The sequence below is a fragment of the Miniopterus natalensis genome, chromosome 1 (genome assembly GCF_054644295.1).
Source record: "Miniopterus natalensis isolate mMinNat1 chromosome 1, mMinNat1.hap1, whole genome shotgun sequence".
In the NCBI taxonomy this organism is placed as follows: domain Eukaryota; kingdom Metazoa; phylum Chordata; class Mammalia; order Chiroptera; family Miniopteridae; genus Miniopterus; species Miniopterus natalensis.
The window spans coordinates 42,293,466-42,317,940 of record NC_142081.1 but is presented as its reverse complement, the minus strand read 5'-3'; the positions used below and the strand labels follow the sequence as shown (position 1 = coordinate 42,317,940).

Below are 24,475 nucleotides of genomic sequence, written 5' to 3'. Positions count from 1 at the left end.
CCTTGACCCTGCTGTTAAAATTCCGGCTGTGAGGCCCTGGTCGGTGTGGCTCTGTTGGTTGAGCATCGGCCCATGTACCGAAAGATCACCAGTTTGATTCCCAGTCAGGGCACAAGCCCAAGTTGTGGGTTTGATCTCTGGTTGGGTTGTGTATGGGAGGCAGCCAATAGATATTTCTCTCTCACATTGATGTATGTTTCTCTCTCTCTCTCTCTCCCCCTCTCCCTTTCTCTCTTTCTCTAAAAATCAATAAAAACATATTTTAGAAATAAAAGAAGAAAAAAGTTCCAGATGTGGCAGTGTAGGGAGAAGTTCAGCAGACCCTTGGCTGGGCCTCCTTGGGTTCCTCTCACTGCCAGGTTCTGATGCCAGAGTGTGATGTACGTTGGACTGACCAGGTAACAGAGGAAAGTCACAGTCTTCTCTGATTTCCCTGAAAGACTTGGGGGCATTTCTCAGTTCACTTTGATTTGTCTTTGGAAGTTCTTAGTACAGAAAAGGATCTGTTCATAAAACATCTAAATGACAAATCATTACTAATGAATGGACTTGAACATAAAGAGGACAATTCCACTCCTGTGAGGAAAACCTCTTATGGTTCTGACTAGCTGGGTGACTTTAGACAAGTCCTGTCCTAAAAAATGCTGTAAAATAAGGGTATCTGGAGGTTCACCTCTGAGGACCTCCCAGTGTGTGGCTGCTGCCATGATTCTAAAGTAGCCACTTCTCCCACCCTCTTCCCAGTTTCCCTAATTCCAATTATCAACATCTTACTCCTTTATTGCATTTTATTTCAACATTCACAAGAAAGTTTCCCCTGAGTTGCTCAATCAAGGGCTTCCTTTCCTTAGGAAACCTGGCTGTGTGAGGTCAAGGTCTGTTGACATGGCCAAAGGACCTTTAATATTTATAGTGTCTTATGCCAAATGAGTACATATCACATCCTGTGTCAGGGCAGGTACGTTCTTGGAGAGATCGTAGATGGGTCATTTGTCCCAATTCTCCCAGGCAGGACATAGGAACAGATTTGCCATCTTCCACTGATTCCAAAATGCACATTTTTGATCTCTGAAATCAGGACTTTTCTCTCAATCAATGGCATCATATCATAACTGTTTGTCTGAAGTGAAGGCAGGTGTTCATGCTGTTCCTGCCAGCCATCGGGGGCCACCCATCCTCAGGCTGTCTGACATTAGAGTCTCTGCTTGAGGTTCTTTTGGATCACACTGACTGCAAATTTAGAAAGCAGGAGGACCTCCACCTGGAGCTCCTATATTCTCAGGGGAGGATTTTTCATCCTGCCACCTAGTGTCAAGGCTGGGACTCACATGTTCCCTTGCTTTTCCTTTCTCATGGTGGCCTTGTCACTTACCCTTTCAGTGAGGGTATTCCAGATTGGGGGGGTGGGGGTGGTGTCTCCTATTGGATTTTCCATCTTGAGCTTTTTTTCTTTATTATTTTTGGTACATAAAATAATGATGTATCTTATATTTGATAAAAATATAGTTTCTTGTATTTGATGGAAACAGTTTCTGTTATAAATGTTTGAAATGATCCAGCATGCTAATAGAAAAGGAGGTAGGATTTTGAAGAAATGGTTTCATGGGATCAAAATCTCATGTCTCATCCTAAACCATTTTCCATGTGTGCTGCTCACTGGGCATTCCCCCCACCCCCAGCCCCAGCACATTGATCAGGCCATTGCCTAGCCTGGCACCCACTATGGCTCCCATTACTCTTGGAAGAAGACAGCACTCTTTAATATGGCAAGGCCTTGCTGGTCCTGCGCCCTTTCCTGCCACATCTACCCAGTCCGCCTATCCTCTCCCCTCCAGCTTTCTTTCTGTCTGTGTGATTTCAGCCTCCCGTGCCCCCTCCCCCAACAGGGCCCTGGCATGACAGATCTGCAGGGAACAACTGTTCCTCCCTAGTGTGCTTGGCACCTCATGGGTGCCTTCCCTGACTAGATCCAACCCCCACTGCAGGCTCTTGCAGTGCTACATACTTCTCTCTCCCAGCATATGGCCCAGCTGCAGTTCTATATTTCTAGAATGTTCTCGGTTCATGTGGGAATCCTTCACTGGACTGCAAACTTTGTTGAGGCAGGAAACATGTCAGTTTTCTCTTAACTCTGTGTTCCCGGTGCCAAGCCAAGTGCTTCGCACTTGGTAGGTGCTCAGAAATTATTTGTGAATGGATGGATGGGCGAATCTGAGTGTAACCTGCCTCAGAAGCAGGGAGCAAACTCCTGGAACCTAGGGAAGCTAGGGGGAGCAGAGAGAGCAACAGGCTCATCAGGAGACCTCCAGTTTTGCCACTATTATGGCCTCGGGCAAATCACATCCTCTCTGTTTCCTCATCTCCAAACTGGGAATAACATTTACCCTGCCTCTCTGGCAAGGGTGTATTATGAGTTTCTTAAGACACTTTGAAATGATGCATCTGTTCCCCCACCCCCAAACTTGTGACACAGTGCTGGGCCCACACGCATGCTCCGTCTCTATGAGGCAGATGACGGGGTCCTCCTCTGGGAAAAGGGAGATAAGATCACACAGTCCTCGGGGAGGTATGCCCAAAGCTTGGGGTCAAGAGGGGATCACCGAACCTTGTGCTTCCCAGTCTTAATGTCCACCCCCTTCGAAAACTCTCATGGAGTTTCTCAGACTTTTCAAGGCCCAATGCCCTGAGTACCTAAGAAGAGGAACTTTCTTGCTGACTCCCTGTGGTATTCATCCCCAACACAAGGCTGAGGCCCTCAGCCAGAGGGGGCACAGCTGGAGGAGGGTGAGATGTTGCCCCTTTCCTTCTGCTCTGTGGGCAGATGGTCAGACAGGCTCAGGCTGGACAGGAGCCATGACTGCACCCTCTAGGACATACTTCTCCAGACAACCATCTGAAGATATGAGGCATTCTATCTATACCTGGCAGAGTACATGAAGTGGCTTATTTTACCTCAACTTTAATATTAAAGTGGATATTTATAGCAAAACCTCACAATTTCTTCCCATATACATCTTAGAGTCAGGCATCCTGAGTTTCTGTTCATCTGTATCAACTAGCTATGAATGACCCTGAGTAAATCATTTTCCCTCTCTGAGTCAATTTCCTCTCTAGTTACATGAAAATAATAGTAACAATAATAATAATGCCACCTACCTTCCTGTCTCACGAAATTCTTTTAGGGATCAAAGACATAAGGATTAAAGGTGTAAGTGCTTGGTAAGTGATGTCAACGCAAATGAAAAGTGATATTTTCCCCATGTATTTTAAATTCCTCCCTCTGAGGCAAGAAAGCACCAAGCCGACTTACTGTTCCCCCTAGTTAACTCAATATTACCCAAGACCTGCAATCTCTAAGGCATATGGGTAGGAAGTGAAATATGCACAAATTCATGATCACAGATCAGTTATCAAGCATCTCCCCAGGACCAGCTGTCTTCCCTCTGGAGAAAGATACATTGAGAGGTATTTAGCCTCAATTGTTTTAACAGCTTGGTTGCTCTGCCAGCCCCCCCATCCCAGAAAGTCAGGTTGGTGAGAGGAGGTGCAGAATGAATAACTCGCTAGCTCCTCCATGATTCTGCATTCTGGGAAGGGGGTGGAAGTCTATGCTACAGACATACATCCTTGCAGGATAATTCTAGCTGATGCCCAGCAGGGCAGTTGTAATATCCTTCTGCAAGCCATCCAGGAGGCATTACTGACTCGATTCTGGTGCTCAGAGCTTCAAGCTGGCCAAGACTTCTTCGCTGCCTGATCTGCTGCACAGCTCCGCTAGGGGCTCCCTGGTGTCCCGGCAGAACACAGAGCCCAGGCCATCTGGGCTCCCACTCTCCAGCTGGCAGCTGCCCACCAGTTCCTGGATCCACTGTAGGTCTGCTGAGAGCTCCTGCCTCAGAGCTTCAAACTGCCCCTGCAGATGGTCCAACTTCCTGGCCATGCTTCCGAGGCTGGACCCTGTGGCCTGGATGTCTTTTCGCAGGAGCTTCTTCAAGGATGTCACTTTGCGGAACTCGTACCTGAGCTGGGAGAGGTCGTGCCGGGCGCTCTCGCTCTCCTCTCGGTACCAAGCTTCCTTCTCATTGAAGATGGAGACCAGGGCCTCCACATCATCCTGGATGGTGTCATGGGTCCCTGCCAGGGCATGGCATCCCCGGTCTACCAAAGCCACGTCCTCCATCACGTGAGCAAAACGCTCAAAGTTGATGTAGGTGTTGTTGGGAGGCATGCTTGAGTGGCACTTGAGGGTGTACTCTCTCAGGCGCTTGGTCTTCAGCTGGGTGGGCTCTGTCTTCCGTTGTTCTGGGGCTCTGACTTCTCCTTTGGACTGGTGGGTGTTTAGACAGAAGAGCCAGAGTTAATTTGACAACTGCTCCAAAGGGCAATCTGAGCTTGAGGCAGAAGGCACGCGAGCAGCCTCTTTGGCATTCACTGCATGCATCAGGCCACGTGGAGGGCCAGGGTGGCATGAGCACCCCTACAAACCATAAGCAAGGTCGAGGAGCACAGGGGTGCTGCCTGCATGGTCACTTCAGGGCAGGGTGGCCCACGGCCATTAGAGGGTCTTCACACGCATAGCATTTAGGGGTTCACACAGGCAAGCAGGCTGCATCAAGGCTCCGCAGGCATCTACTCAAGGGCAGGAGCACACAGGCCAGGTCTGACAGGGGGAGGCTGAGCGGCCTCTTGCCTTCAGGGCCAGTTGGTTCCCTGGGCCTTGGCGACACTTGGCGGGATGAACAGGGAGGCAGCCCAAGAGAGTCTCCCTAGCTTTGTGCCCTGAGCACACTCCAGACCCGGAGGGCCCGCGACCTTCCCCATCCTTCAGTGAGCAGAGGAGCCTGGCCTTTCTGGAGCACCCCAGCCCTCCCCCGCTTCCCCCTCCATAGGCCTCTGCTCTTCTCACCTGCACCCTCACTTCATCCTCGCCAGCTCTCTCACTTAGCAATTCAAGTGAATGGGAAGTCCGGGTATGTCCCTGGAGTGCACATCTGCTCTGCTAGCCGAACTTGTAGGGCCAGAGTCCCAGTCTCCTGATTCCCATCCTCCCAAAAGGCTTTTCACAGCACTTTACTGTGACTAGATCACAAGACCCTATGGAAAACCAGCAGCTGGAAGCACAATTAATAAGCAGGTTAGGCAGGGAGTCACCTTTGTGCCCCTGCCCTGCCCAAAGGGAACGAAATGGCCCAAAGAGAGGGTGGCTGCCTCTTTCCCACCAGGCCTCCATCTCAGACCCCATTCCCTAGGTCTCACGGTGCCTGAGGAAGCCAGGTGACTGGTTGAAGTGTCATCCTTTACCCAGAGCCCCAAAAGTCAGAAGGAACCCTGGTTACAAAGTTGAGATTTTTTCATTGTTATCAATCTCTCTACAACTAGGGAGTCCCGATTTCTACTTTGAGAACAACAGTGACATATCATCCGACAAAGAACACTCTGTAAGTTGGCCCCAAAGAAAAAGGGTTATTATAACTGAGGTTTGTGAGGGTTGCATTTCATAAGTCACCTGAACCCATGAAAAAAACCTTAAACCTATAAACCTATTTGAAAAAGCCCCCAAAACTTCAGAGCCCCCAACTAGCTTGCATCTGTGCCCACGAGTCAGTATTTCAAGCAAAGGCTTTTCTGTGGGCCCTCTGCATACGGCCACCCCAGGCAGCCTTGGCGACAGAGCACAGACCTTCCTGCTCGCTGGAACTCATCACTGTGCCCTTACCGTGATCCAGGGGTGTCTGAGAGCCTCTTGGATTGTGAGCCGTTTCCTGCAATGAGGACCAGAAACAGAGATGATCCATGAGGACAGAAGCTGAGAGCAAAGGTTTTCATTCTTACTCTTCTTAGACCTGCATTTGGCATTCTTTAATCACTGCTGTCAAACCAGAATAATGGTGGACACAGAAATCGATGGGGAACTGGCTGAATTCTCTGCCCTCCAGAGAAAATGGTCCAGGCAGACCCCTCTAAAGTGACATTACATAAACCCTCATCTTTGGTCCCAAAGTAGAAGGGACTAATGCTACACTAGAAGAGTCATAAGTGCTCTTTCGAGCTTCCAGTTTTCCATTGTTAAACATTTGGTCTCTGTTCTTCTGTTTGCCTCCCAGATCTCTTCTCTGCTCTGCCCTTCACTGTACCCAGGTCGGGTGCAGCACTGCCCTTAGCTGGAGAAATCAAGCTCCTGTACTGCAGAGGACCCCGCTCTGGCTCTCTCTGAAATCTGTAGGACCAAGAAGATAGGACCTTCTAGAGTCTGAGGAACTTACTCCTGCCCTATCTAGGCCATGCTCTGGGCACCCAACACCCTAGAATTCCCTGTCCATGCCCTGCTGTGATCCCACAGCCCCAGAGCTCACCCTCCGTCCTGAAGAAGGGGCAGGATTACCATGTCTCCTATTTTCCACTATTGGCCTCTCTGGGCTCCCCCAGCGCCCACCTGAATTGGCTTGAAACCTGCTGCTTTCCTTTTCACATTCTAGTTTCAGGTGTCTTTGGGACAGACTGCACATGATAACGAGCCCTAGGGAAACCCAGGCTGACTTCCAAACACACACGTACTCCACACACAAACACACGCACCGCACACACAACACACACCTACACAGTTATTTGCATTTCAGAAGGAAAAAAAGCAGAAAGACTTGAGCAAACAAGATGAATGCCAGTCCACACTTCTCAGCACCTGCCCAGATTAGACCACAATGGCGCAGATGACAGCCTGTGACACAGTGGGGACAGACTGACATGTCTTGGAGAAAGACAACAGGTGTAGGTCAGTACCTGAGAAGCCCGTGACTTTCTCTGTCCTCTTACCGGGTCTCTTTAACCAGAAGCTTCCGAATGAAATCCTTGGCCAGCTCGCTGGTCTGGCTGAAGAATTCCTCATCAAAGTCGTAACTCACCGCTGTGATATTTGCCAGCGTTTCCTGCTTCGTGTCTCCCAGGAAAGGGGATGCTCCACTTAGGCTGAGCACACAGAGAGAACACATGACTATAGGAAAGTAGATGGATGTGGGGGTGATGGACTCCGGGAACCCTGACTCATGCTGTGGCATGGGGTTGGGAGGCACCCAGCAACACTGCCTCACCCCTCTGGGCAGCCAGTCAGTAGCCTTTTCAACTGAGTCTAACTCAATACACTTTATAGAGCTCAGACTAAGCACTTGACAGAAAATGCATCTTCAAGAGACAGGAAAGAGGAGGGGAGGGAAGCACAGCAGAACAAAGCGGAACATAATAGAAGGCCAGACAAAGGACTGTGGGAGCACAGGGTGAAGGGGAGGCCCAGTGCAGGCTCTATGGGAGAGCTGACGTTTTCACTGGTCGTGTCTTGAAGAATGACAAGGTTGTCAGCAGTCAGAGAAGGAGGTGGAAGGTTTTCTAGGCTAAGGGAGCAATTTGAGCAAAGCCTGATAGGTATGGAAATAGCTGGGCCATTAGGGACTGGAAGGGGTGTGAGGTTTGCCTGCTGGGTTTATCAAGGAGGTGTCATTCAAATAGTGACTCTCGAATCTACTGTCTCCTGACACATATTCCTATTGCTTATGGGAAACCTCTACCTGGATGTGTCTTTTTCCTAGAAGTCACTGAGCCCAAACCTCCCTCCCTGCCTTGATTAATGATGTCATCCAAGCTGGAAACCCAGGGGTCACCTCTGGTTCTTCCTTCCATTTCCTTACCTCATCTAGCTGGCCAGAGAGTTTTGTAGGTCAAATATCTCTTGAAGGTCATCCCCATCTACACTGCCATTTTCTTAGCATAGTACATTGGAAAATATTTGATATTTCAATCTTGGGTTTGAATGCCAGTTCTGTCACTCATTGCCTGGGTGAACCTAGGCAAGTTACTCAACCTCTCTGAGCTGCAGTTTCCTCATCTATAAAATGAAGAAAATAAGTCTCCACTTCAAATGATTGTTGTGAAGAGTAAATATATAGAAAATGTTCCACTCAATCCGGGCTCGTACTAAAGCTCTGGAATTGATGACCATTATTATTAGAACACAAAGAAACTTCTATGACTCCCCATTCTCTATAGCAGTGATTTTCAAACTTTTTCACCTCGTGGCACATGTAAACCAGTTACTAAAATTCTGCAGCACACCAAAAAAATACATTTTTTTGCTGATCTGACAAAAAATAGGTATAACTTTAGGTACACCTAAAAATAGGTATAATAGGTTTGATTCATTCACACCAGACGGCTATTGTTGTGTTGGCTGTTGTCATTTTTTTAAATTTGACAATCTAAGGGAAAAGAGGTCAGTGCCCCTGACTAAAGAGTCAGGTATTGTATGTTTTAGAAATTCTTGTGGCACAATGGTTGAAAATTGCTGATCTACACAATTTACTATAGCTAAGATCTGGAAACAGCCCAAGTGCCCATCAGTAGATGAGTGGATAAAAAGCTGTGGGACATTCACACCGTGGAATATTACGCAACTGTAAAGAAGAAGAATCTCGTATCCTTTGGGACAGTATGGATGGACCTGGAGAAAATTATGCTAAGTGAAATAATCCAGGCAGAGAAAGACAAACATTACATGATTTCACTTATATGTGGAATGTAAAGAACTTAATAAACTGATGAACAGAATAGATTCAATGACATGGAAGCATAGATGAGACTGACGAATGTCAGAGGGATGGAGGAGGGCGGGTGGGTGGAGGGGGAGAGAGTAACCAAAGAATTTATATGCATATTTGCACAACCCTAGGACTCGGACAATGGTGGGGAGAGGGGCTGAGGAGGGGGATGGGACTGGGTGGAATGGGTCATTGGGGATAAAAAGGGACATTTGTAATATTTTAAACAAACCAAAAAAAAGGAGCACACCAACAAGAGTTCCCAGAGTAGAACCTCCCCAGTCTGATGGAGGCCTTATTAATAGGGAGTAGGTGGTTTCTAGAAGGAAAAAGATATATCTTCTACTTCTCTTATGTCCTTTTAATTCCTTGGATATATAGACCAATCTATTTTCCAAAATAGCTTTGTTACAAAAAGCATTAAAAAATATTTGTTGAAAAACTATCATATTAAACTGTCATACTAGAGAAAAAAAAACAAAAACCGTTAAACTATAAAAAGAAAAAAAAAAGAAAATCGCTGCTCTACAGAATCACACCTAAACTCAGCAAGGCATCAGAAGCTGGTCCCTACCACATTCTCAGTACATTTCACCACACTTAACACGCTAATCGTTCCCTTCATTAGCAGGGCAGCCCTTCCATCCCTTTATACCTGGAGAACTAACCTCATTCTGCACAGTCCAGTTCAAATCAAATCAATCAATCTCTTTCTCCCTCCCACTCCATTAAACCTTCTGAAGCCCCAGCAGACCGCTGCTTCTCCCAGAGGTGTGTTCCTACCTCTACTATAACCTTGGTCCCACGGGGTGAGGGTTAGCTTTGGCTGTCCGGTGTCATTTCCCAACCCACCCACCCCACCCACCCCAACCCACCCACCCCACCCACCCCAACCCACCCCACCCCAGGGAGCTCCAGACAAGCAGGGCAGACTCTCCATGATGTCCCAAGTGCCTCACACAATGCCCACCATGGAGCAGGCACGCAAGAAACTGTATGGAACTCAAATGAGCTACAAGGAGGCTCTGTGCCCTATACGCACTGGAACTCTTTAGAATTTCAATATGGGAGCCAGAGTTCTAAAGAAATCAATGTTTCAACAGCCAACATCTGAATATTCTGGCTCTGATTTGGAACTATAGAGCAATGCATCAAATTCTCTCTCTTTACATCAAATTCCTCTGGGACTTTTAAAATATATTGGTGCCCAGATCCCACCCCTAGTGATTCTAATTTAATAGACCTGAGGTGGGGCCTGGACTGCGGTTGGTATTAAAAGGCCTTATGTGCAACCAGAGTTTAGTCCCTCTGCTGCAGCTCAAGGGAGTCCCACATATCATACAGAGCTCCCAGTCCAAGTACTGCTGGAAAAGTCAGAGAACTGGTTTATGGGAGTACCGGGAAAATGATCCCCTCAGCTGCTGAGTCTGGCTACGGGCTGACTCTTACCCAGTGTGCCATAGAAATAGCATTTTTCCAGGTGTGCTGTGAGTGGAAACCAGTTGGAAGCACTGATGGAATAAACACCTACTAATCGGGCATGTACTGGGTGCCAGAGCAGTGCTAGGAAATTTGCACATGTCAGCTTATTTAACCCTCACAACACACCCCTGGTGGGATGTTTGTGATTCCTATTTTTCTGATGAGGAAAACAGACCCAGAGAGAGGTTAAGAATCTGCCCAAGGCCACAGAGATGGAAAGTGTCAGATCAACTACACAGAGCTGTGCAGGAAATCTCTGTGTAAGCAGCTCGATACTTCAGGAACAGGAAAGACTGGGGAGAAAGGAGGAGGGAGAATGTGAGAGCTGGGAAAGGAGGGGAGAAAGGGAAAGAACGAGGCAGGATCAGGGAGGGCACGGCAGCTTGAGAGTTGTCACAAGGCTTCTAAGTGAAGCTGACATTCTCACAGCAAACTTGGGTTTGGGTGAAGCTGAGCGGTAGATTGCTGGCCTCAGTGGGGATGCGGACACAGGCTGTACAGCACGGAGGGCCACAGGCTGCTCTCCTGGGTTCCTGCCCAACCCCAAGCCAGGGTCAAATGTGTGAAGTGGTCTTAGCCTCAGGTTTGCCATGTGGATCGAACACATCTGGTTCATGGTGGGTGCTCAGGAAATGTCAGTTTGTCTGTCTGTCTGCTTGCCCCCCTCTCATTCCTCCCACTTCCCCCAGGTCTAAGCTGGGTGGGAGACCCAGGATCAGGGATACTCACAGGATGTAGGTGATGACGCCTATGCTCCTGCAAAACAAAGAACAGTCAAGTTAGGGCCACCTGGCTCTAATCCTGGACCAGCAAGGGACTCCCCGCACAGTTCTCAAGGGAAGGGGCCACTGCCCCTCCATGGTGGCCTCTGAATGCCATCTCCAGCCCCACAGTCCTCTCCACTCCACTCTTCAGCAGCACCCAGGGAAGCATTTGGAGTCATCAAGCTCTGGACATTGAGTCCGAGGACACAAGTTCAAGATCAGACTCCTGCACTTGATGGCTGTGACTGGGGCAAGTCCCTTATCACTTCTGAGCCTCTTTCTCCTCATACAGTAAGGACAATAATAACTACCTCACAGCCTTGCTGGGAGGATTTCAGAAAACCAACTAATCAAAGTGCACAGCCAACTTTAAAGCACTGTTCAAAGGAAACAAGTCCTGTCTGCGCAGAGAATCAATCACTGCGGTATCCCCAGGCCCACCACAGAGCCGAGAACACGAGGCTCTCCAGGATCGCTTGACAGACTGAAGCTGTGGCGGGCTTCAGGGGTGATCCTGGACCTCCAGCCTCGGCTCTCCCCTTGTTCTCTGCCTCTGCCATGTTCTAACTGGCCGCAGGTCCAGGCCTAGCTGCCTCCAGCTGCTCAGGCCTCAGACCCAGCACAGCCGGAGCAGCCAGTCTCTGAAAGGTGAGTGTGGAGAAAGGGGTTTTTACGGTCAAGAGGGCTATCAGCCAGAGGCAGGGTCTGAGGCCTTCTGCCCTTGGAAGGATCCCTAGACCACCCAGGTGGCCTACACAACTTACCACATGTCAGCCTCCAGGCCCAGAGGCTCATAGTTCACAATTTCTGGAGCTGAAAAAAAGCCATATTGAAGAGTCAGCAGGTGTATGAAAATGGAAGAGATGGCTGTAGGGAATTTTAGGGAGTTTGGTGCCAAATGTCTCCATCTTGAATCCCCACTAAGGAAAATCAGAGCAAAGGAAAGAGATAGTCAAGCTCTAAGAGTGTTGAGGAAGTTAGTTGCCTGTTATCCTCTTTTACAAAGAGGCCTTGATAGTGAGGATGAGAGAACACACATAGAAATGTCTGGAAAAGGAAGAGGAGGGTGGGGAGAGGAAGACACAAGAAGGGAAAATGAGGCCTAGTGACAAGGCCTACGTTAGAATTCTCTGGTGGAAACCAGTCAGGTCAGCACTGGAAGGTGATGGAGAAGACGGCAGAGAGGGAATGCACATTGCTCTGAGTCTTGTCTGAAAGAAGGTACCTCCCACCTGAGGGGCAGGAGGACATTCTGGGGTGCAGATGAGGTGCCTGAGGGGTATCCTGGGGAAGGTGTTCAGGAAAAGCTGGACATTGGGGATTGGGCCAGAGCCATCAAATTGGGAGTCATAGTATAGGTGGAAACAGTAGTTGTGCAAATGATGTGGCGACCACAGGAGAGGGTGCAGGGTCTAGGAAAGAAGACTCAACTGTGAAGAAAAGGAGACCAAATGCACCCCAGAGGTCAGCAGACAAGCACTGGAAACTAAGTGTTGAACTTCATACTCACTGCAGTGGCCAGAGGATGCCCTAAGTGTGGGAAGTGGAGATAAGTGTGTAGACAACTCTTTTAAAAAGGTTGGCTAAGAAATGGAGAATGAGAAGGCAGAGGCGAGAGAAGGGAGAAAGGCCGAGCCTGTTTCACCACTAAAGGAATAAGGTGGGGAGTGGGAAAGGCTAAGTTTGTTGATCTAAAACAATGTCAAAGCCACTGCATCTACAGGGTATGCCCACCATCCCCCGCTCCCACCTCTCCCTACTTCCAGATACAGGGAACCATTATTCTGGCTTTGCTTATTTTTTAGCTTCATAAAAATGATGCCATACTACATGTGATCTGCCATCACTTGACTCCCCCCCCAATCAACATTATGCTTCTAGTGTTCATTGAATGTTCATTCGTGATCTTTCATTTTCGCTGCTAATAGTCCATTGTGTGAATATACAGGTATCATTTTTAACTTATTCTCTTCTCAATAGTCATTTGAATGGTTTCCATTTCTTTTATTATTGGAACACCATTTCTATGAACTTTTTTTGTACATGTCTTCTGACACACACATGAAAGACTTTGTCTAGGACAGTAATATTCAAAGTGTGGTCCACAGACAAATAGTCTGCAAACTGTCACTGGCCCAGACAAGATAGGCACAGAAATTGGGAGTAAGCATTTAGAGACGCATACAGCAACATGACATTGCTGTGACATTCAAACTGTGATAATTTTTCTAGAAATTTATTTTTCTTGTATCTTACTGAAGAAGCAGTCCAGGGCAGATTGAAGAATTTTTGTTTAAGTTTTTCATAATAGACAGTGTGAGAAGCACAACTAATTTTCCAGTGCTTATCTCTGCTCGATATACTTATATGCTTATTCTATCCTTTATGAGCTTTTGTTTGTCCATTTTTTTCTATGCTTTTCTTCTCTCTTGATTTTGTGTTGCGTTGTTTTCTTATTGTCTTTCCCCCTAACTTATATTTTATATTTTTGTAATGGCTACCCTGTGACTTTACTATGTCTACCTAACAAATTCTAACACAGTCAACATTTTGACCCTCCTCTAACAATACAGGACCCTAATTTCAAGCATTCTGTCCTAACATTATTTTTTTCAGTTTTTAGTTCTGTCCTTTTTTTATCCTCACAATGAAAACTTCATCATTATTTAAATAGAAAATGTTTATATTTGCCTAATGTTAACTGATTTCTTTGTTCCTATTACTTCTTACATTGAGATGCCACTTCAGAGGTCATTTCCCTTAATTCATAAGTACTTATTTTATTTTATTTTTATTTTTTAATCCTCACCTGAGGATATTTTCCCATTGGTTTACTAGACTGTTCAACCAACTAGATATCTTGGTTGAACAGTCTTTTGAGAGCTGTTTATATCACTCTCTTTCCAATTAATCACATCCTGTCTTGTTGCCAATGATTGCCCTGACTTTCTAATTGAACAATTTATTGTTATCTAATACTTGGTATGACTTAACTAAATAAACATATACATTTTTACTACATATGTGAAAGGTGGGCAGCAACTACTGTGTCAGAAAAAGTTCAGTAACAGATGTCTTATGCCCCAGTTCAAGCTGGCTCTGCCACCAACTCATCTTGTGACCTTGGGTGTGTCATTCTGAATGTGGCTCCTTACCGTCGATGTGCCTGTCTCTAGTACCTCACCAATACCTGTCATACAGAAGGTGAAGAATAAGCATTGGTTGACCTTAACTAGAATCCTCTGGCCCTCTAGTTCCACATTTATAAAATAACCAGATGATCTGCAAAGAGCCTTCCAGCACTCTTATTTGCTGGTTGATGGCTTCTTTCCACAAATTATAAGCTCCTTGGGGCAGGGTCTCCTCAAAGAGACAACCTGGTGTAATGGAAAGAGCATAGTTTTGATGTTGGATGTGTCTGTATTTCAATCTCAGCTCCACGACCTACTGGTTGTTTTGCCCTGATCAAAGCTCTTGATAGATAAGATAATTAAATCTGCTTCATGAGGTGGTTTGAGTATTAAATGAGATAATGTCTATAGAGCATCAGGCATAGCACTTGGCACACAGCAAGGGCACCCCTGCTGGTGGGTCTGTGGGGCCTCTGCAGCACCATTCCATAGTGGCTGCAGGGCTGGTATGTGTGGCCTGAAAATCCATCAGAGTGAATGATCTGATGCAGTCTGTCTTCCTTTTTGTTTAGACTGTGGTCAGAAGTTTCAGCCCCTGCGTTTTAAGGAGATCATGCCCTCCCTCCATTTTGGAGACCACGCCAACTCCCAAAGCAGAGACAGTGGTTCTCAACTCTCATTCCTTTCCCCTTTGCAAGGTTGTTTCTTTATGAAGAACCCAACTTGCAGCCCAAACCCCATGAGGGGGTTTCTGGGACCTGGCCCAAGGGTGAGAGAAATAGAGGGAAGAGAGAGCTGGCAGGGCCCTGCTGCAGGTGGGCCTCCAGTGCTTAAATAAAGGACAGGCATACAGGAGACGCGAGTGGGAGGTTCTGGCATCCGGCAGATGATTTCCCTTTTTCTTTTCAGAGAAAGTTGAATTTACAGGAATGCAAGAGGGTGAGGTAATTTTAAATCTTCAACAACAACAAACTCATCTAAGAGCAGGAGGTGGGACCAGCTCTGGAAAGGTTTAACTCTGCAAAGGCCTCTAGCCCCACCTGGCCTTCCCAGGCCCCACTGGGTGGGTGCTCAAAGCCAACCCTGGACCCTCATCCAAAGGCTCAGCAAGACATTTCCTTCCCCACCCATTAGGTTTCTAGTAGCCCAGAGGCCATAGCCCCAGACACAGGGTTTGTTACAGGGATTTCTTTACCTTTTGATATCAGATTTTCAGTTGGGAGAGAAACAGGCCTAAAACTCACCAACAAATTCTGGTGTGCCAAAAATGTTCTTAAATTCAACTCCATCTTCTATTTCGTGAGCCAGGCCAAAGTCAATTAGCTTGATGTGTGGAATGGGAATATTCTTGTCTAACAACATAATGTTTTCTGGCTGGAGAACAAAAAAAAAAGAAAAGGAAGAAAAGAAAAGATGGTAATTAAAGCCCTGTTTTGTGTTTTTGCTTTGGGGCTGGGGTGGGGTTTGGTGTTCTTTTTTTGGAGACTAAAACAACAAACTCTTTCTTGTTTTTGTGTCCTCAGTCTTTTCCTGTCAACTCAAAAACAGGCACAGCACTGAGGGCAAGGCCTGGGTTTTACCAAATCTGCTGTACCTGCTGCTCACAGCAGAGCTGGAGACTTTTGCTTTAATCACCTGTCTGTCTGTGAATGGCAGATTCCTTCAATGCAGTGCCTCTGTTTCCCCATCTGTGAAATGGGGCCAGGGAGATAGCTGCAGCATTTCCTATATACAAAACCTCCTCCTCTGTGTGAATGTGTTGGGCGTAGGGGTGTCACAGCCAAGCCTCGGTTTACACTTGGTTAACTGACCTTTGCCTCCCCGACCACCTCTTTCCCCTGATGGGCCAGCTTCCTGTTGACAATACTCTTCTCTAGCCTATAGGTGGCTTACACATCTCTATGTGCTCAACTAATTTTGGCCCTCAACAGGGACAGGAAAAAATGGACCTGATTTCCAGGGAGAATACCAGCTGTCCAGGCTATTTCCAGCAAAGAGCTGCCAGATCTGACGTAACAATGCGGTGTGCGGTGGTCGGGGGACAGCCCTACCCTGGCCTCACACCCCAGGCTCCCAGTGAGGCTAGAAAAGGATCCTGAGCCTACCTTCTCACTCCCACCCATCTGCTCGGAGCACCCTCTGCCTCACCCTCTTTCTTGCAACTCCCACCACAACTCTCCTAGACTCCATGGACAGTGGAATGTTCTGAAAACATACATCCACACAAAAACTTGTACACAAAAGTCACAGCAGCATGTTCAGAAGAGTCTCAAAGTGGACACAGCACAGATGCCCATAAACTGATAAACAAAATGTGGTGTATTCACATGGTGGAATGCTATTCAGCCACAAAAAGGAAAGAAGGCAAAGTTAATTAATTAATTAATTAAAAGGGAGGCCGTGGCAACGGCAGTGACGCATGGGGACTGGCTTGGCAGTGAAGACAGCAGGCCCCCGCAGCCTCAGCAGCAGACCCACCTGGGCAAGGCAATCGGCCTGGGTGCGACCAGCAGTGAGGAGCTGTCCTCAGCATCCCACCTTCTGCGGCCAGGATGCACCTCCACACTCCTTGCAGCCTCTACCCCCAGGGCTGCAGCTCCCCTTGGCCAGGGCGCGCACACCATGACGAAAAAAGACAAGAAGTCCTTCAACCAGAGCCTGGTGGGGTGGAAGATCTTCATCAACACCCGACCACCAGAGAGTTCCTGAGGCGCACCACCTAGAGCTGGGGTTTGATCTTGCCCTTCCACCTACTCTTTTATGGGTTCCTGGTTGCACTCTTCACGTTCACAACGTGGGCTGTGCTTCAGACTCTCAACAAGGAGGTTCCAAAATACTGTGACCAGATTTCTAGTCCAGGACTTACAGTTTTTCCAAAACCAGGATCAGCACTGGAATATTCATTCACTGTGTCTGATCCAGAGCCCCATAAAGGGTACGCTGAAGACCTTAAGAAGTTGCTAAAGCAATGTGCTTTAGAAGGACAGAAGCACCTCACAGCCTGTCCTGATGGAGTATCTGTGAACAGAAGGGGCCCGTTTATGTTGCATGTCAGTTTCCTGCCACCTTACTCCAAGCACGCAGTGGTGTGGTGACCCTGACTTCCAGCTACTCCAATGGACACCCTCGCAGTCTTGTGAAAGTGAACAGAATAATTGGATTAAAGCCTCAGGGAGAACCAAGGAGAGACTGCTCTAGTGTTCCTAAGAGTGAAATCACAACAACTCCATCAGCTTATCCTCCCAAGGGAAATAGAAACTTAAAATATTTTCCATATTATGGGGGAAAACTACATGTGAGGTATCTACAGCCATTAGTTGCTCTTCAGCTCAGCTTCGGTGCTAGAAGTACCCCCCAAAAAAGTAATAGTCAAGTGCAAGACTGTCGGATCACCCAACCTGAAAAACCATGATGATCGTGACAAGTTTTTAGGACAAATTGCGTTCAAAACACAATGCGTGCCTAGTAAGTTAGAATATCTCCACAGGGTAAATGTGTTGTCTGCCTTCATTTTGTATCAGCTGGACCTGACATTCTAGAATTATGAGACCACCCGAGAGAGAGGTGGGGTGGTGCATGACACTGGGTAACACTGTAATGCGCTTCCCGACCATAGTATTCGATGTCCTCTGGAGTGACTGCCTGTTGCCTCTGCTGCCTTTTGGAACCATGGCACAGCCTCTAGATGGGGACCGTGAACACCTGATTCTGAACATGGGGGTCTTGTCCTATTTTTATGTGGTTTAATTGCCAAGTGTCTAAAGCTTAATGTGTTGTGCTATGTAAATATTTTATAGATTTAACACTAGTTAACTGTTACATTTTGATGCCAGCAAAGTTTTAGGATAAAATGTTACCTGAACAACATGAATGATTTTATAGCTGCAAAAAATGTAGTGTGTGGAGAAGTTCTGTGTGTGAAGAAGAAAAAATAAAATAAAAGTGGGTTTGAAAGGTAAAAAAGAAAAAGAAGGAAGTACCGATACATTCTAGAGCACAGACGAACCTGGAAAACATGATAAGCGAAAGAACCAGTCACACAAGATCACGTATTACATGATTCCATTTGTACGAAATATCCTGAATAGGCAAATCCATAGAAACAGAAAGTAGACTAGTAGTTGCCTAGGACAGGGGGAATGGAGAGTGACTGCTAACGGGTACAGGGTTGTTGTTTTGGAGTGATAAAAATTTTCTAAAATTGATTGTAGCGTTAGTTACATAACTTTTTAAGTTGTACACTTTAAATGGGTGAATTGTATGGAATGTGACATATCTCAATAAAGCAGTTTTAAGTAGATAAACAAATAAATGTGCATACATATATTTAAGAAAATTCAATGTTCCTCTTTCTCAAGTTACTGAAGAATTTCCCACCTCCCACCTTTATTCACACCATTTGCTCTACTGGGAAATCCTGTTCAATCTCTGCCCACTGAAATCCTAGCCAGGCTTCAAAGTCTAACTCAATCCACCTCATCTCTGAAACTGTTTTTCCCTAGCACTGAGCCCCCCCCAACACCACCCTCAGAAGTAAACTCTTCCTTCCCCCAGGTCCCTTGTGCTTATTTGAGACTTTTTGTTATGACATTTGGCACGCTCTCCCTGTCCAACAGTCCTTGCTGTCTTTGTCCTAGCTCCCCTACTGGACCCTTGGCTGGAGGGGGGACTTGGGTCTTTGCATCTCTACCCCTGCTGTGCAGAGCACAGAGGCTGGTAGGCTGGTAATGGCCCTCTCTGTAGCTAAACTGATTCTGAAACTGGACTGAAGTCACCCCAGATGCCCCCACCCCAAGCCTCTCAGCACCCTGACATCTCTGTGACCTAATGTCACAGTAGCTGGAAACTATCACTTGAATGAGCTGGCTGAGCCCTCCCTGCCTTTAAAAAAAACAAAAACATTTCCTTTTGCATTTTTTAAGCTAGTTTATTCTTTTTCCCTTCCGGAGACGTCTCTCAACTTTATTTTGAAATGTGTCAAAGTCCTTTCCCAAGGCAAAGCAGAGTGTTAGGCTCTACGGAACGGAGAGTGAGGACAAGGGAAGGTCAGGAGTTAGGACTCAGGCAGGCGGTCCCACTCGGGTGCCCCTGACCCACCTCCCAGGTAGCCACCCATGGGCCCCAAGCGTCCAGGCACCCCATGCCGTGAGCTGCAGCCCCACCCTCCCGCTGCACACCAGTTCCTGGGCAGGTGGCTTCTCTGGCCTTTCTCCTACCACATTCCTCAGCCACCTTATTGGAAACCTCTCTTCTCTTCCAGGGAATAGCCCTGAGGCCTGTCTCTGGAGCCAAGGGGCCAGGGCCCCAGTTCCCCCTGATCACCACAGTGTGCTCGAGGCCCAGGCATTACCACGCAGCACACACTGAATGGGGATGGGAGCCACAGTGGACAGAGGCAGACACTCCAGACCTGGTGATTCCCAGGACTCTGGGGCAGTAGGGACAGGGGTGGGGAATGACAGGGAGGAAAAACAATTGTATGCTGAGTTCGCCCAGGTGGCCCCACCCCAAGCCGCACTCCTGCCCCACCCCAAGAACCTAACAGCAAGCAAGTGACTTCTCTGCTTGGAACACTCTTCCTGTTCAGTTCCTACCCCAAGCTGGCTGATTCCTATTCACATTTCAGTGAAAACAGTACCTCCCCCAGAAGGCCTTCCCATGCCACCTCCCCGGTTCCCACGCCACCTGCGCTTCCTCTATCGCAGTGCCTCCTCCACTGTCCCAGGGGGGTGGCTCACTTACCTGTCTCCCCTCTGAGCTTCCTGAGGGTTTTGTCCCTATCATCTACCTAAAGGTTTGTATAGAGCCTGGAGTCCATCAGGTGCTCAATAATTGTCCCTTGAGTGAAGACATAGGCCTCTTAGTGAGTCCCTGCAATGTGCTTGCCAGCACGTGACACATACTTTATGCCTCACCAAAGTCTCTCAGCTATCTTATGCAGTGGGTGTTACCATTCCTCATTGTTTTTTTTCCAGAAAAAAATCTAAGACTGAAATATGGGCTCAAGGACACAGGGATTTTAACCTCTAGCTGTTGGACTCCAAAGCTTGTGCTCCTAACCACTAGAATAAATAATCCCCTCCCCTGCTCTCAGGGTCCTGGACATCTACCCCAGGGAGAAGCAAGAATGTTGCTCGGGCCTGGCAACCTGGAGCAATCGCCCACCCTGGCTCAGGTACAGCAATTTCCCTGCTCTGGCATCTGCTTCCCATCTAGGATGCCTTTTCTTCCGGTGATGGTTTCACTCAGGCAAGGGGCCCCAACCCCCACCCCTGGCCTGGCCTGGCCCCTCATGCTGTGTGCAGAGGCTCAGAAAGGACCTCCTCATCTCAGTGAGAAAACAGAGGTGCTGGCAAAGAAAGTCCCAAGGTGGGTCTGGATAAAGTGATGTGGCCTGGGGATTTCAGACTGAGAGGTGGCCACGGGACAGCAGGAACGCTCTGCTGGGTGGTCAGGACCTGAGTTCTTGTTCCCACTTCAGCACTCATGCATTGGGCCATTTGGACCATATGCACCTTCGGGCTCTGTCCTGCCCTGACTGGAAGAACACAGAGGCCATGGGCTCCTTGCCACCAACGTTTCCTGCTTCTTTCCCAGGCCACCAAGGTGATTCAAGGCTGGCCAGGGCATTTGGACCCCATATCTGAAGCTCCTTCTGCTTTCAAAAAGACTTCCTTCTTGCTGTCCCAACCTCCACTAACAGCCTGATGATGCCCTGGAGGTAATGCAGGGACTGACATCTACTCAACGTTTACTACAGCGAGCAACACACTAGTGTTCTACATCATCCTTGTGGCCACCCTGAGTGGTAGGTACTGTTAGCAACCCCATTTCACAGATGAGAAAACAGAGGCTCAGAGAGCTAAAGCACTTGCCTAAGGTCTAACAGTTCATAATAGCAGAGTCAGGGTGGACTTCCCGGGCAGCCCAGGCCTGGCTCTCCACCACATCACTCTAACCACATGTTTGGTTAGACATCTTCGGTGGCACCACTGACCAGGAGAGAAAGCCTCAATGTCCTGCCTGATATTTAAGGCATCTGAGGCTCTGCACTGGCTGCTCCATGCTGCCTCTCCAGCCTCACTGCCCATCACTTGCTTGTACCTGCCCCATATGCCCCGAGTGCTATTACCATGCCCAAGACGATGCTTCAATTCCATCCTTTGCTCCGGTCCTTCCCTTTGCCTAGAACGCCTCGCCTACTCTTCACACTTTTAGAGCCTATCCCCCCACCCCTGCCTCCTTCTGCTCCCTTACTTTTCAATGAAACGTCCTGTGACCTTGTGCTCTAACCTCCTCAGCGCTGAGGAGCGTGTGCTTCTAGTTGCAGGCTCTTTCTCATATTGTGATGCTGCTCTCCTGTGTGGTGGCCTCCCCGAGAAAATTCAAATCAGTTCTAAGGATCCTGGCATCCCCTATGGTGTCTTGCATCTGCCTGTTTCATTTAAATTTGCTGATGTGAGTTGAAAGAATTGGGGGCCAGTGGTCCTTCCTCTAGAGGCCAACCACCACCACTAGGGACACCTGAGTGCACTCCTCCTACGGGGCTGCTATAGGGTTGGGTCAGGAGGAGAAAGAGACTCGGGAGGGGGCCCCAAGGGTAGCCTGAGGGCCAGGAAAGCAGTAGTTCCCCCAGGCTTTGGTCTAAGCTTCTTTGCTTCCCAACCCCCCTCCTGCCCCCAGGCCCCAAACAGGGTGGGGTGATAGAAAAAGCCCAGGCCTGGGGGGTGAGAAACTCTACTTTCAGATCCACCACCCAAGGCTGTGAGCTTAAGCAGGCCACTTCCTGTCTCTGGGCCTCAGCCCCCAACTCTCAGACAGACAGTGGTTGATATTCAAAGCCTTTTCGAGCTCTAGGCTCTGCAGTTGCAAGGTGGTATAACCTCTTGAGCTGGCTGTGGGCCCACTTCCCAATTTCCCACTGCTCTGGGCCCCACATGCAAAGGAAGAACCCACAGGCCTCTGGGCCCAGGCTAGACTGGGCTCTAGGGTAGTACAATCATATCCACACTTTCTTGCTCCTGCCATTCTCCTCCAGCTTCACTTACTTCAACCAAATAATTCACCCACATTCCTGACATCACCTCCAAAGCACACCTGGAGGGAGGGATCACATTCCCATAGGCACCCATGAGCCTGCCACAAGGAGGTAAAACGGCCCTCACCTGTCAAAACAAACCCACCCAGCTCAGCCCACCAGGTAGGCAGCTGTGGGAGAGGCCAACATGCCCCTTCGCATCCCAGGGGATCCATCTGGCCAGAGGTACCTGCTATGGTGCCAACCCGGCAGCTGGTCCTCCAGGTGGGACCCATGTCAATGGGTGAACCCAGCACAGCATGTCCAGGAGCCCCTGCAGGATGAAGGCAGCCTCAGGGACTATGTAGTAAGGTATAAATGACCACAGCTTAGAGTCAGGCAGGTCTGGGTTCAAATCCCAGCTCTGCTACTCACGGTGAAACCTACGCAAAGTCACTGGATCTCTTGGAGCCTTGGTTTCCCATCTGTAAAATGGGACACCAACTACCATGGCATAGAGTTAGTCTGAGGATTCAGAGATGGTCCACAAAAGGAGCGGTGCCCGCTGAGATTGCAGAGAGTGGTAGCTATGTCTGTTCACTCCTTTCTGGGATGCAGTGTTGACAATAGTCATCCCTGGGAACTTTTCTGAATCCCTGCTGAATCTCCTGCACATGCCTGAAGAACACGCCTTCACAGATCCACTCCTCCCTCCCTCATCTTCTGTTTCCCTCTTCCCACCCCACTTCACCCCCAGACTCACAGTGCTAGGGCTGCAAGGGACCCCTGATCATTTAGTCCCCTCATGTTGCAGAGCAAGCCAGAGAGGTCAAGAGACTGCCAAGGCTACTGAGCAAGGAGCAGAGTTCAAGTCTGCGGATTCCTGGCCTTGTGTCCTCTCCAGGTGTCCATGTGGTCTGCTCGTCACGGGGTAAGGCTGCTCAGCTCAGCTGAGCAGGGGCCCGGCATGGAACAAGGAAGCTGCCTAGGAACCTTCATTGCAAATGTCAAGCACTGCCCCAGATTGCTCAGGAAATGCTGGGCAGCCTGAGAAAGCAAGCTGCTTGCTGCTGCTCCGTGGACAGGCTTCCATGGTGCTCTAGCTCATTCTCCTCTGGCACAGTACAGATGAGACCACAGACAGTCCCTCCCTGCCAGCCTCCAGCGTGACCCAGGCCCAATGGCCAGCTCTGGCCAGCTCACCTTCCACTATATCGGGGCTGACCTGCTCACCACCCGCACCCCAACCTGCAGTTCACTCTGCTCGAATGGCTTCCTGACAAAATGCTTTCACCTACAGGGTCTCAGAGAACAAGGGGGGGGGGGAGATGGTAGGGGGATGTGCTAGAGCTGGTGCCTAAGGGCTTATGACAGCCAATTGTTCAATTTGCAGGAATTTTGTCAGTTGGTTGTTAAAGAACTACATATTATTTTAATATTAAAAATTAAATTATATGAACTTATATTTAAATAAATTCTATTTAAAACTTATTGCTTCCTAATTTTAATTACATTTTAATATCTTCTGTGCTCTTGAGGTTAGTTCTACCTTTTATCTCTGTACTGGGGAAATACTACGTAATGGTGTGCTCCTGCTCCTCTTCCCAGTGCTAGTCAGTGACATCTCATTGCTACATCAAAACTGGCCATGGTGGGTGTATTTACACTGCGGAAATTGACAGAACTACAAATCAGGACTTGGTTTATTGTCCTCTTTTTTTTTTTTAAGTTTATTTTATTATTCTTATTTTTAATATATCTTTATTGATTTTAGGGAGAGGAAGAGAGAGAGGGAGAGAGAGAGATAGAAACATCAATGATGAGAGAGTCATTGATCGGCTGCCTCCTGCACACCCCTGACTGGGGATCGAGCCCACAACCCGGGCATGTGCCCTGACCGGGAATCGAACCTCGATCTCCTGGATCCTAGGATGCTCAACAGCTGAGCCATGCCCAGCTGGGCTTATTGTCTTCTTAACTGTAGATGTAAGAAGTGCTAGAGAGGATCACTTAATAATGCAGATTAAACTTAAAAGGGTGCTGTGTCTATAGCCATTGTTTTGTGAATAGCAGAGCAAATTGAGGAAGTATTTTTTTAAAGAATAGTTTATTGATTTTTAGAGAGGGGGGAAGTATTTTTTTTCAATATGCAGAAAGGATTATCCAGTTCATCAAAGAAGTCACTCATGTCATTTGCAAACTTCCAACACATGCCTTCACTGTTTCATTTTTACCTTACTTGTTAATGTAAACAAAAATATCAACCAACATTCTTGTTAGAACTATACTTATTTATCAACTGCATCCACAGGTTGGCTACTGATGCAAGACTTTGGCAAAAACCAAGGAGAGCATTCAATGAGAATCAATTGGGTCTCTGGAATTTACAATAAAAAGTATTATATATTTTATTATTTGTAAATTGTGTTACAAATCTTTATATCATAAAATTTACAATAATGTGTGTGTGTGTATGTGTGTGTGTGTACATATATTTGT

At 47.8% G+C, this 24,475-nt stretch overlaps 1 protein-coding gene and 1 pseudogene across 3 annotated transcripts in view; one reads left to right on the top strand and one right to left on the bottom strand.

Moving 5' to 3' along the window:
• Positions 1–24,475, bottom strand: part of DAPK2 (death associated protein kinase 2) — a 108,664-nt gene that overhangs the window by 9,615 nt on the left and 74,574 nt on the right. Inside the window, exons 4-9 of one of the 3 annotated variants that reach the window (XM_087814469.1) lie at positions 15,204–15,333; positions 11,593–11,641; positions 10,794–10,820; positions 6,811–6,963; positions 5,717–5,762; positions 3,790–4,327 (exon numbers count right to left, since the gene is read on the bottom strand). In XM_087814469.1, the coding sequence (XP_087670595.1) occupies positions 3,790–4,327; positions 5,717–5,762; positions 6,811–6,963; positions 10,794–10,820; positions 11,593–11,641; positions 15,204–15,333 (943 nt within the window). Of the gene's footprint in view, positions 1–3,560; positions 4,328–5,716; positions 5,763–6,810; positions 6,964–10,793; positions 10,821–11,592; positions 11,642–15,203; positions 15,334–24,475 lie in introns of those variants that run through there. The other 2 variants (XM_016208586.2, XM_087814476.1) reach the window with 2 other exon arrangements.
• On the top strand, positions 16,582–17,498 carry LOC107533708 (sodium/potassium-transporting ATPase subunit beta-3 pseudogene; annotated as a pseudogene).